The following is a 14,084-nucleotide window of genomic DNA, read 5'->3' on the forward strand; positions in this document are numbered from 1 at the left end:
GTGTTTATTTGAAGTAAGATTACAATTTCGGTTAAAATTGTACGGGTGTTATCGAGCAGAAAATAAGTCTCGATCGGATTGTGTTTGTGTATTCATTAGTGAATATCCTTCTCGCGGTTTCGAGAGGAAGGGGTGACGTAGGAGTTTTATCTCTGAACATCCATAAAAACTTGTCTTGTTAATTACTTTCTGCCGGCCTTACATTCTAACCGATCCTACCTAAACTGACTTACTGAATCCCAAACCGACCCACCAAACTCCAAACCGAGCTTATCCAAATCCGGTTCTATTCATCCTGTATGTGTGCTGCTTCAACCTGAAACAAACCACTTCCGCACTTGAACTCGGTTCAAGGGTTTGTGACAGTTTGTTTAGTATTGAAACCCCGGTGTTAATCTCCAACCGGATTAATCACCAACCTTTGAGTGAAACGCGCTAACCGGCCAGACCACGGTCCGCCAGCCGCAACCTAGATCCTAACAATTGATATCAGAGCAGTTAGTTTCAATACTCAAGCAAGCATGTCTTTCGATAAGCCTTCAATGCTAGCAGGTGACGATTTCGCCAACTAGAAGGTACGCATGCACCTGCACCTAATTACCATGGATGACGAGATGCAGTTCATCCTAACTGAAGGACCGGTAAAGATTGATAAAGCAATGGAAGAATGGACAAAAGATGATAAGAGAAGAAACAATCTAGACAATCATGCTAAAAACCGCATCATCAACGGTTTGGACAGGAATACCTTCTGTAAGGTCAGAGATTGCAAAACCGCTAAGGAAATATGGGATATAGTGATTCAAATTAATGAGGGAAACGAAAGAACCAAGGAAAACAAGTTAATGGTGGCTACCCAGAAGTTCGAAAACATTAAGATGAAACCGGGAGAAACAATGAGGGAGTACAGTGACCGGTTCACAGATGTGATAGACGAGTTATCAACTCTTGGAAAGAAGCATGATAACAAGGAAATCATCATGAAAGCGTTAAGGTCTCTTCCAAGTGCATGGGACATAAAGACGATGGTGATGAGGGAATCAAACTGCCTAAGCAAGATGAAGCTACACGATGTATTCGAAGATCTTAAGACATATGAGTTTGAAATGAGATCTAGGACTGAAGATGAAGTTTCAGCCTCAACCTCCACTAAAGCATTGGTCACATCCATAGAACCGGTTGCTCTTGCACCGATCAGAACCGCTGAACAGTTCACCGAGGATGCCATGGCAATGCTTGTACAAAAGTTTGGCAGATTCATGAAGAGAAGCCAACCGACAAACAACAACAACTATAACTACGGTGATAAATCTAATGTTAGATGTTATAATTGCAATTGTTTGGGACATTTCAGGTGGGAATGCAGAAAACCGAGGCGGGATGACCGGAAACCGAATAATCAGAACCAAAGAAATAACTATCCACAAACTGGTGAAGGAAGTGAAGTTTAGAAAGCACTGATAGCCGATGATGGAGGAAGCCTATGGGCTCACAGTAATAGTGATGACGAACTCACATGTCTCATGGCAAACGAGGAACAAATATTTGACTCTCCTTGTGAAGAATTTACTAAAGATGAGTTATTTAATGCACTAAATGATATGGTAGTAGAGTATATGAACCTATTAACACTAATACCAAACCAACTCAACTTTAGAACCGACCCTATAGAACCAGCCATGTCCGAACCTAACACCAATAGTATTCAACCTAATGAAATCTTAGAAACCAAGGCAGCACCTGAACTATATCCTCTGAGACCAAATAGCTCAAGGAGTCAGTTCAAGAGTTGACCGAAGAGGAGGATGCTCGAACCCAGTATCGAATAGCCGCATGAAAAATATCCAGTGACATCCCAAATGCATGTTTGGTCTTGGATACAAAAACAACACATCCAGCAACCAGAATCATTCCGACAAAATGAGGCTCATAAAGGATAATCTTCCCTTTGTAAGTTTTGTCAAGAGCTCCTTAACCGACGATGAGGAACAAAGTGCCTCATATCCGGAAGACGAACTAATCTATGTAGGTCTAACAGGTTCCGAAAAATAGCTTCATCCTGAGAAAAGGAAAGCCAACCGGCCCAAAGGTAAGCAAGCCGATCCACAACCACATAGGATAAACCAAAAGCCACCTCCGAGTAAGGCACTCTTAGGAAAACAGAAAGACGTCAAACCGAGTGCAGGAAAACTAGTCAGAACCATAACCGAAAAAGTTGTCCGACTTATTAAAGTCTGGATACCTAAGGGACTAATCACTTGTGGACCCAAGTAAATGTGGGTACCAAATAGTTGTAAATATGTATATTTTGCAGGATATGAAGAAACGGCTAGGAAACTCTAAATGGTACCTGGACAGCGGTTGTTCTAGACACATGACTAGAAACAACAACCTTCTAACCGACATCAGAATAAAAACCGGTGCAATGATTGTCTTCAGTGATAACTCAAGAGGTAGAACTATGGGCAATGGTAAGATTTTCCATGGTAATTTAACAATTGATAATGTACTTGTAGTTGAAAATTTACACTTTAACTTGCTAAGCATTAGCTAAATGTGTGATGTTGGATACACTGTAGAATTTCTGAAACATGCATGCTTAGTTAAAAACTCTTAGGGGAACATACTACTAATAGGAAATAGGTTAGGAAACATATACAAGGTAGATTGGAAAAATAAAGTAGAACATCCTATTTGCATGGTAGTTAAAACCGATCAAACCTGGCTATGGCATAAAAGGCTAAATCATTTAAACCTCAAAACCTTAAACTATATCCGTGGTAAAAAGCTGGTTGAAAGAATTTCTGATATAGTATTCAATAAGGATAAGGTTTGCTCAGCATGTCAAATGGGTAAACAAACTAAGTCAGCCTTTAAGAGTAAAGGACACATTCAGTCTAACTAATGCTTAGATCTCCTGCACATGGATTTATTTGGACCGATTAGGGTCGTCAGTCTAAGTGGCATGCTCTACACTATGGTAGTTATTGATGATTATTCTAGGTATACATGGGTAATATTTTTGGCATCCAAACGTGAAACCGCATCAAATTTAATTACATTGCTTAAACGTTTACAAAATGAAAAATCAACACGCATCAACAGCATTAGGAGTGATAGAGGAACCGAATTACAAATAGTACTCTAAATGCATTTCTTGATGAATCTGGCATTAGACACGAGTTGTCTAGTGCTATGACTCCTCAATAGAACGGCCTGGCCGAGAGAAGAAACCGAACTCTCAAGGAAGCCGCAAGGTCCATGATAGCCGATTTGGGTGTTGCTAAAAAATTATGGGCTGAGGCTATCAATACTACATGTTACACGCAAAATCGGTCTTTGATTAACAAGTTTCACAACAAAACACCGTATGAAGTATACCTTGATAGGATTCCCAACATTAGGTACCTTAAAATTTTCGGTTGTAAATGTTACATTCACATAAATGGCAAAAACTACTTATCTGCTTTTGATGCAAAATTCGATATTGGGATCATGCTAGGTTACTCAGCAGTTAGTAAAGCATATAGAGTGTATAACACTAGAACTTTAACCATGGAGGAATCTCTTCATATTGTATTCGATGAATCGTTTGAAAGTAACACTGCATCATCCTTTGATCTACACAACAGACTGGAAAACAACGATATCCACTCTGATAGTAAAGATGAGGTTTCGGTTTTCAGATGGTTTGTCCATGACCAAATGAGTGACAATGAAACCCAGTTGGATCAAGCTGTCACACACCAGGAAGCTGACACCTCGGTTCAAACTGAAGAAATCGGTCGGTCTGACATTATTACTCAACCTACCGATATGTCTAGCCTTGATTAAGTAAACGGTGATTTGGTAGACATCCCTGTACCGAATCTCAAAAGGAACACTAATCATCCTCCTGAGCTAATTATAGGTGACCCTTCGAAACCCGTTCAAACTAGGCGACAAATCCTGGAGGAATACTTTAATTCCGCTTTCATATCCTAGATTGAGCCGAAACGGGTGGATGAAGCATTGTCAGATCTGGATTGGATCTTGGGAATGCAAGAAGAGTTAAATCAGTTTGAGAGTAATAAAGTCTGGTACCTAGTCCCTGGACCGAAAGATCAACCGGTCATAGGAACAAGATGGGTATTCAGAAATAAACTCAATGAAGATAGTTTGGTCACGAGGAACAAAGCCAGATTAGTGGCACAAGGATACAAACAGGAAGAAGGCATTGATTTTGAAGAATCATTTGCCCCTATAGCTAGGATTGAAGCTATTAGGATTTTTCTAGCCTTTGCTACTTTAAATTTTTTTTAAGGTTTTTCAAATGAATGTTAAAAGTGCATTTTTGAATGGTGACCTACGTGAGGAGGTATATGTTGAACAACCACCCGGTTTAAAAAATGCTGACCTATCTAATCATGTATACCGCTTAAACAAAGCACTGTACAGTTTAAAACAAGCTCTTAGAGCTTGGTATGATACACTAACCGCATTTTTTGTTAAAACATGATTTCACCATCGGTTCGGTGGATAAAACACTATTTAAATTTGAGAAAAATGAACATATCCTACTTGTTAAATATATGTGGATGACATCATTTTCGGATCAACCGATCCTAAGTTATGTGATAAATTTTCAACATTGTTGACTAACAAATTTGAAATGAGTATGATGGGAGAATTAAGCTTTTTTCTAAGCCTTCAGGTTAAGCAACTTGAGGGAGGAACCTTCATAAGTCAACCCAAATACACAAAGGAACTTCTAAAGAAATTTGGGATGAACACATGCTCCTCTGCCGCTACTCCAAAGAGCTCATCAATCAAATTGGACAAGGATGATGACGGTCAGGCAATAGACCTAATGGCCTACCGAGGAATCATCGGTTCTCTTCTATACCTAACAGCAACTAGACCGGATATACTATTTGCGGTTGGAGTGTGTGGAAGATTCCAGGCTAATCCAAAACAATCTCACTATACAGTCGCGAAGCAAATATTGAAATACCTAAAAGGAACACCTGAAGTCGGTCTGTGGTATCCAAAGGACTCATCCTTCAACCTCACAAGCTACTCGGATGCAGACTATGTAGGTTGCAAAGTTGACAGAAAAAGTACCAGCGAAACATGTCAATTCCTAGGTGATCGGCTTGTTTCATGGCATAGCAAGAAGCAGACATCGGTTGCCACATCAATTGCAGAAGCTGAATACCTGGCAGCTAGAAGTTGCTGTTCACAACTCTTGTGGATCCAACAACAATTGAAGGATTTCGGTATCACAGCCGAAGAGTCTCCCATATTATGTGATAACACAAGTGCCATAGCAATCACATACAATCTGGTTCTACATTCTAGAACCAAGCACATCGACATAAGGCATCACTTCATCCGAGAGCATGTTATGCTGAAACATATCCGGTTGGAATACGTATCAACAGAACAATAAGTAGCCGATATCTTCACAAAGCCCCTGCAGGAAGCTAAGTTTTCTTACTTCAGAAACATACTCGGTTTAACCGATATTAATCAGTTCATCTATTAAATTCTCTAAAAGGAAAATCGGTTCGAACAGACAAAACCGGTAGTTCTTCCTAAATTGTCGAAAACCGAATTCACCAAGGTACATATTGAAGAACCTCTTTGTCTATCAGTTACAGTAAACCGACCGGTTACTTAGTGCGTACACTAATTAACCGCATCGGGACCAATGACTGAAAACCGACCGGTTTGGAAATAGTATACTCCGGACTATTTGGCTTCCGAACAAAATTGGAACAATTATCTATGTTTAGATGTATCTGTTCTGAAAAGATACATTTTCAAAACAAAATGGTCATACCTCAAAAGACGTGAAGATATGATATCTTTCACCGTCCAGGCCTATGACTCACATCCTAGGTTGTAGACATGCTTATTTCATGCAATATGTTTTATCGTATGGTTAATAGATCAAATCACCTACTATACACTGGATAATACTATCATCCCTCCACTAATATATAAGTTAGGCAAACATCAGACAAAATATTCACAAGCATCAATTTATCATCTCACTAAGACAAAAATGTCTCAATTCCAAAGCATCCTTCAAGTTGATTTCAACTCAGCTCAAAGTATAGAGCATTATGAAATCTTCAAAATGATTAAGTCGCTTGAGGACACCGGTCTAAAATCTTTTCTAGATGACAAACATGTCATCTTTCCCGAAACCGTCCTAGAGTTCTTCTATAACGCCAAGGTTTTCTGGGGTACCCCTCATTTCGACACCCTCATTCAATCTAGGGTCGGAGGGACCGTGTTTGACTTCACGGAGAGTGACTTTGCCAGGTGCTTCGATCTTCCGAAGCAAGGGCTCACCGATTTAAACGTTCCGGCCGAACTAAAGGCCGAAATCTCTATGAACTTCTCTCGGTCGAACCGTCCGGTCAGTGACCACGGTGCTAGGTCATCATTGAGGGCTGAATACCAGCTTCTTAATGATATCATCGGTAGGGGCATCCTGGGTAAGGATGTGACCAACATCTATTGTGCTGCTGTTTGTGACAGTTTGTGTAGTATTGAAACCCCGGTGTTAATCTCTAACCGGATTAATCACCAACCGTTGAGTGAAACGCGCTAACCGGCCAGACCCCGGTCCGTCAGCCGCGACCTAAATCCTAACAGAACTTTAATTCCAGAAAATTGTGTTGTTATTGGACTTGCTGCACAGAATGGACCGTTAAGGTCGCTGGTTGGTACCCTAGACCTAACCGGTCATTCTATTGGAAAATTGGAATTGAAATCTTGTTTTGCTGAAACTGATGACAATCGGATTGCTTGTACTAAAAATTTGGTCACAATACTGGAGATAATCTAGCAAAAGGGCTTTAAGGTAATGAAGGAAAATGACATAAATTGTACAGGTTTATTGGGTCATATTGAAAGCTCAATGTTAGGGTCTTTTTCTACATCGGATGAAAACATTATGCTGAGATCTATGTCTGTTTTGAATGATCCTAATGAAGTAAGTATGACAGAGCTGACGACTGTTGGTCGAGAATTAGTAGGTTCAAAGAACATTACAAGGTCGGGGTTAGTTTCAGAAACAGGAAAACATAGCAGTTTTGGTTATTCATGCGTAGAGAAAGATCAGAAAACAGATTTTATCGGTCCTGCTAGAGAGGATGCTGAACTGGGCAAAATGGGTCATATTGAAATTGCCTCTACAGAGATGGAGATATCGGCTGCTCAGAGTCTATTGGGTTCAAAGAATGACATAATTTCATAATCTTGTTATGCAATGGGAAATCTTGCAAATCTGAAAGTCTCGGGTTCCATTAATGATCAAAATGCTAAGTCTATATGTCCTGCTAAGGATCAGATGGAAAGTCAGACAACCAGACTATGGAGTAGGCTAGAAAAAGGTTGGACAAGAGACACTAAATGCGCCCAGAATTCTAAAATTGAGGTTAAAATTGCAGGATCTTCTAAACAGTCTTCACATATAGCTGAAGTTGTTGATGGACATAGTCTAACAGAATTTGGAAATACTGAAGAAGTTGGATCTGAGTTGGAGCTGGTCATGGAAATAAATTCAATTAAATTAGAAAAGCCTAATAATACAGATCTAAATGATGATGAACTGAACTTGATTGGTATAACCAATGGTGAAAGCTTGGCTGAGAATTATATTGATTCGTTAGTTGATGCACCATGGATGACAATCTGTTTGAAAATCTAGGTGTGGGTATGGTTCTCGTGGAAGCTACAAATAAGTTGGGTTAGAATATAATTCAGGGTATAAGAGGTGAAAAATGTTATCATGACGATCTTTGAGAGCATCTTCGCGATGTTCCGAAAGAATCGTCCATACATCTTTCACCCATTCTGTGAGGTAAAGGAGGTAACTCATTTATGCTTTGCTGACGATTTGTTCATTCTATTGCACACAGACGTTGATTCCATTAAAACTATTAGGGTTGCACTAATGTTTTTTTTCTGAGGTTACAGGTTTAACTATTAATAAAAGCAAAAGTGTGGCATTTTATGGAGGCGTGAAGGATGAAACAAAGCAGGACATCAACATCATAGGCATTAAGGAAGGAAACTTTCTCGTAAGGTACTTAGGAATTCCGTTAATCACGAAGCAGATCGAGATCTCACACTGTAAGTCGCTGATTGAAAAGGTAAAAAACACGATATCTAGCTGGGCAGCGAAAAAACTTTCTTATGTAGGGAGGTTCAAACTTATCAAAAATGTGGTCATGGGCATAGTTGGCTATTGGGCGCAAAAGATGGTCATTCCGAAGAAGGTAATGAAGGAGCTCGACACGCTGATGAGGAACTTTATTTGGGGCAGTAGCGGAAGAGGAGGAAAGAAAGTCAAATAGACTGCTCTCTACAACCAAAGAACGAGGGAGTCATCGGCATGAAGAACTGTATCGAGTGGAACAATGCTCTAACCTTCAAACATCTGTAAGCTTTGGAACGCAATCAGGAGTCACTATGGATCAAATGGGTGCATACAAGATTTATGAAACACGAAACCAGAATCTGAACCTGCAAAATTCAGGAAGGTATGAGTTGGTCTCTAAAAAAAATTCTTAAACTAAGAAGTGATATTGCAGATTTTTACGACATCTGGCTAGGGGAAGGGAAAGACACTCTATTCTGGCACGACCCATGGTTCGAAAATCAGAAGAGACTGTGCAAAAGCAAAAATCAGAGGCATCAAAGACGAGAATTGAAACTCGCTCCTGAGAAAATTCTAGAAGGAAAGAGATTGGGCTCCTCTTGTATGGTCAACGAAGATTATCCCTCGACATTAGTTCATCCTATGACTCGCCTTCTGGGAAAGACTCAGAACTCGTGATCGTATCAGCAAGTATATGAGCATCCCAGACATGAGCTATCTTTTATGCATAGCATAGGAAATGAAGAAAACATATATCACCTATTCGGGAGCTACTGTATTTCTTCGGAGCTTTGGGACAGATTCTATAAAAGCCTAGAGCTTATCATTTTCCCAAGCGAATGGAATGAAATCAAAGAAGCAACACTACTCAAAGTCAAGGGAAATAGATTTGCATCAAGCGTGTTCAAGTGCGGCTTTGAAGTAGTGGTGTATAACATTTGGCAAGAACGGAATGCAAGAGTATATGGCAGAACCCCAGGAGCGTTGAAGAGTTATGGAAAGATATTGTATCGAATTGCAGCGCCCTCACGGGAACGTGGAGAAAAATTCCAAGCACATAGCAGAACTGGAATATCTATAGGAACTAAAATTTACCGTTTTTTGAACTCACTAGAATTGAAATCATTGTAATCAGATAATTCATTTACGTTTTTAGCTTTTTAGCTTTTATTTAGAATGTTACGACTTCAAAATCATTCTAGGTCTTTCTAGAATGACCTCTTAAACTCGTGGTTTTTTTTTCCGTTTTTGGGAATTTTTAATGAAATGACGCTAAGTCGTTTTTTTTTTTAAAAAATAGAGAGTTAATTAATGTTTTTTTATTTTATAAATGAATATTTTTTATTTTATAAATGAATAGTTTTTATTTTATTTTAAACCTATATTTTGTATGTATAAATAAATAATTTAATTATTTCCCATAAAATCAATTCAATAATTAAATTTCAATCCACTTAAGCCTCATCCTAAATAATTGTAATTTAATCATGGAAATTGCAAGAAATAGATCTAAGTAATTATAGAGTTTGATCTAAAAATGATTGTAGTTGACTAATTAATCTTGGTTCTATCCATTAAGAATCACTTTTAAGTGTATGTCGCTCTCTTATCTTCCTAATTTTTTTTTAATAATCATTTCATTAAATAAAATTTTAATACACGAATCTCTCATTTATTTTTTAAATATTTATACTCTTTTTTTTTTGTTGTCACGATATAATTTAAATTTTATGTAATTTTTATCTAGAAACATAATAATATATAAAAAATAAAAAGTAAAGATTAATAAGATAGACAAAAATATAAATAATGAGTGTAAAGCTGAGAAGAAAATAACATTTATAAAAGTATATCCTAAATTTTATTCTTAATATATATATATATATATATATATATATATATATATATATATATATATATATATATATATATATATATATATATATATATATCATTAAAAAATTAAGAAAAATAAAAATTTTTACTTTTTAATTGAAATTTGAAGTGGATTTCAAATAAAAATATAATTAAAATATATGTTTTAAAAAATAAAAATATTTGTATGAGTGGATCTTTTTCTCGATTTTGGCTCGAAAATAACCGTACGACGTTAAGGGATCGTTGACTCGTAGTCAATCAATGTGTTTACTCCAAAATACTATTATTACAAAGATAAAGAAATATTTTATAAAAAAAACGATGGAGGCGTGTGTTGTTAAAATTTAGCTACATCCTCCACCTATAAAAGAGAAACTATTATTGAAAAAATTATTACAAAGATGACAATATAACAAATTAGGGTTATAACACAAATTTTTATAACACCTAGTCTCATGAAACCCTAATACAAAAACTGTAACAAATAAAGAATTGAATCAGCGAATTAAAAAAGGCCAACTATAAGTCTATTTAACATCAACGTGAACTAATAGATATTTTTGAGTATCTCTATACTTATTAAATCTAATTTTATATTATATTTGTAGTTGGTGAGCATTTTTTGTTTATTTTTTTTTAAGATGCTTTCAAATAATTAATCTAGCTGTATTTCATGTATTTTTGACACAATTTGAACACTTTTATTTTATAAACATAACGGTCCATTTACTTTTTATAAAAATATAAAAATAAATAATTAGATTAATTAAGTAACTTAAAGAACTTGTCTTATATAAAAATATAAAAAAAAAAAAGATTAAAAAGGAATATTATGATATTTAATTGATTTGATAGAAACTCTTGTCCTTTTCTCATTCCAATTTGGGTCCCGCCAGCCACTCACCACCGCCCTTGGCCAGTATATCCTATTAAGCTGCAGTTCAATCGGGTCCCATTGATCGAATCCATTGGTCGCCCATTAGCCTACGTATTCTACACAGCACCTAATCTGAGTTCGGTCCAGATTATTATTATTATTATCATGATCACAATCATCTATTCAGTTCCTCTCTTGAGGAGGAGGAGCAGCAGCAGAGAACTCCTCCGTTTTCTTTTCTCTATACCAAATGGATCGCACCGGAAGAGGAAAAACCGGATTTGTTGAATGAATCTGTTCCGATTCATGGCGATTTCAGTCAAACACAAACAGGTCTTCTTCTTCTTTCTTATTTCGAATTTTTCTAATGGTTATTTGAGTACAATGATTGAATTTTCACTATTGTTTAATATTATTATGTTTCTAGAAAGGTAGACTTTGACTTTTGGAAGTTTGAGAAGATGTTTCTTCTTTAGCTAGCCTCGTCCTATTCCATTTAGGACAGTACTGAATTCGATCTCTATTGTAGAGCAATGGAGCAGGAAGCTAATTCTTGGATAAGGAGAACTAAGTTTTCTCATACAATTTACCATCGTTTTGATTCTGCAAAATTAGCCTCTGTTCCTCTTTCTATTGAGTTAGAACAATATGCAGGTCTTAAATCTAGATCTAGAAAGACAGAACAAGTATCATCATCATCTTCTTCTAATGTTCTTAAATCATCCACCACTAGTCTTACAAAGCTTCAACGAAATCCCGTCACTCATAAGCTGAGATCAGTCTCTCCCAACCCTCAAACCATCCTCTCTGATGAATTTAAGGAAGCTCAATCATCTAAGAAGAGGTTCTCAACGCCAGCTCCTCAAAGAAGGAACAACTCTGGGTCTGGGAAAGGAGTTTTGAATAAGAATTACTTGTCTTCATCGATGAAGTTTTATGATAAGATGATGAGTAGGAAGGATTCTTCTTGGATGAAATACTTTGATCATGGAGGTGGAAGAGTTACTTCAGTTGAAACAGCTGATGAATTAATGGTGGATCTTTCTCAGCTCTACTTTGGTCCGAAATTTGCTTTTGGTGCTAACAGTCAGCTTTATCAAGGAATATATAAAGATGAACCTGTTGCAGTGAAAATTATAAAAGTACCAAATGATGTTGATGATGATGATGATAATGGTGCTTTATCGGCTAAGCTAGAGAAACAGTTCAATAGGGAAGTCACGTTTTTATCTCGTCTTCGCCATGAAAACGTCGTGAAGGTGATCACAACTCTCACATCGCATTTAGTACTTTGTTTTTTCATTCTTGAAACTAGTTTTTCACTTTGAACTAATGGGTTATTTGGATAACAGGAGATTGTTAACTTAGTTTGGTATATAGGTTATAGAAAAGTGTGTTATTTGAGTAGAAGACATTAGTGGTATAGATTTATATAAGATTTATCGAAGACTTATATAGATTTTTGTAAAATATGTCAGTTTGTTGCAGCATGGAGGAAAGCGCCAGCTTACTGCATAATCACAGAATATTTATCCGAAGGTTCTTTAAGAGCATACCTTCATAAGCTCGAGCAAGAACACATTCGTCTTCCGCTTAAGAAACTTATCGGAATCGCTCTAGACATTGCCCGTGGGATGGAATACATCCATTCTCGAGGAGTAGTTCATAGAGACCTAAAACCCGAAAACATCCTTATCAACAAAGATTTCCGTATGAAGATTGCTGATTTTGGAATCGCATGCGAGGAATCGTCTTGTGATTTGTTTTCGGATGATCCAGGTACATATAGATGGATGGCTCCGGAGATGATTAAACGTAAAGCTTATGGAAGGAAAGTGGATGTTTACAGCTTTGGATTGATTCTATGGGAAATGGTGGCTGGGAAAATTCCTTATTCGGATATGACACCTATTCAAGCTGCATTTGCGGTTGTGAATAAGAAATTGAGACCGGAGATTCCTGAGAAATGTTGCGGTACTTTGAGAGGTTTGATTGAGCAGTGTTGGTCTTCGAAACCGGAGAAGAGACCCGAGTTTTGGCAGATTGGGAAGGTTTTGGGGAAGTTGGAGTTTGATTGTTCAAATAAAATTGATGATGGTGATGATGATAAGAAGGGAGGACGTCGTGGTTTTTGGATGCAGAAGATTGGTTCTTCTAATGTATATTCTAATAATATGCCTATGCCTAAGCCTAGATTTACATGAAAACTTGCTTCTTTATTTTATGGTCTTGTTTTTTTTTATGTATCATTGAGTAAAGTTACAGCATGTTTTGTTCTTTTTTGTTTTCATTGGCTGAACGAATGGCTTCATTGTGTGATGATAAGAAGAGAATAAAAATGGTGTATATTGGTTTTGATGGAATTAGGAATTTGTTGCATTTTAAATTGTTATCTCCAAATCTCTTTGTAGTTGTTATTTGGAGGTTTGGATTTAAGTGTTAGAAATGAAGGGTTTAAATTAGTTGGGTCACTGTTACTGTTATCTTTCCATCATTTCAAATTCATCTTATTTTAAGAGTATTCATCTTATTTGACTTATATTTATTAGAAAAAACCTTCTTCTATGGTTAAGTTATTTGAGTAAAAAGGTATAAATATTTAATAATATTATTTGTTTATAACTCGAATAAACTACATTACTTAAGCCAATGTACTTAATACTTTTAAAACATAAAATAAAATTATAAAATTTGATATTTTGAATAATGATATACTAAGCCTGGTTAGGATTAGATTATTCTAATAACTTAAAAAATCAAACATTACTTCACTCTTTTCTCATCCATTAAATCACTTAATTCATTCATCAAAATACTAAAATACCTACTATTTTAAATTATTATATTTTATTTTATTTATATATATAAATATTTTTTAAGTCTTTTTATAAAAAAAAAACTATCATCGTCTCTTCAAAATCAACATCAATCATCTTATTTTTCTATATCCAAGTTATATATATATATATATATATATATATATATATATATATATATATATATATATAAAATGATGCTTAATTTTTAAAGTGTTCGGATTGGTGGGTCTAGAGTTGCGGTTAATTTGGATATATGTGAGAGGGTAAATGAATACTTGGGTTGGATAGTGGGTTGACCCGCATATAAACTTAAAACGATTAAAAATAAAATTAAAAATACTATCACATTTTT

The 14,084-nt window shown here is 36.2% G+C and overlaps 1 protein-coding gene across 3 annotated transcripts; it reads left to right on the forward strand.

Moving 5' to 3' along the window:
* Positions 1 to 11,065: 11,065 nt before the first annotated feature.
* On the forward strand, positions 11,066 to 13,304 carry LOC124930688 (serine/threonine/tyrosine-protein kinase HT1-like). Of its 3 annotated transcripts, none has more exons than XM_047471023.1 (3): positions 11,066 to 11,246; positions 11,341 to 12,172; positions 12,392 to 13,304. In XM_047471023.1, exons 2-3 carry the CDS (start codon positions 11,447 to 11,449, stop codon positions 13,115 to 13,117), a joined length of 1,452 nt encoding a protein of 483 aa, XP_047326979.1. In that variant the 5' UTR covers positions 11,066 to 11,246; positions 11,341 to 11,446; the 3' UTR covers positions 13,118 to 13,304. The 3 variants fall into 3 exon arrangements, with proteins under 3 accessions (XP_047326979.1, XP_047326980.1, XP_047326981.1); XM_047471024.1 differs by having other exon boundaries at positions 11,443 to 12,172; XM_047471025.1 differs by lacking the exon at positions 11,066 to 11,246 and having other exon boundaries at positions 11,262 to 12,172.
* The last annotated feature ends 780 nt before the right edge of the window (positions 13,305 to 14,084 follow it).

This window comes from Impatiens glandulifera, chromosome 3 (genome assembly GCF_907164915.1).
Source record: "Impatiens glandulifera chromosome 3, dImpGla2.1, whole genome shotgun sequence".
Taxonomy (NCBI): Eukaryota; Viridiplantae; Streptophyta; class Magnoliopsida; order Ericales; family Balsaminaceae; genus Impatiens; species Impatiens glandulifera.

What these genes read in the sequence shown, in the direction of transcription:
- LOC124930688 (XM_047471023.1), top strand. Translation starts at nt 11,447, where the DNA reads ATGGAGCAGGAAGCTAATTCTTGGATAAGGAGAACTAAGTTTTCTCAT. An exon ending in GCCATGAAAACGTCGTGAAG is followed by an intron (nt 12,173 to 12,391) that starts GTGATCACAACT and finishes AAAATATGTCAG; the next exon opens with TTTGTTGCAGCATGGAGGAA.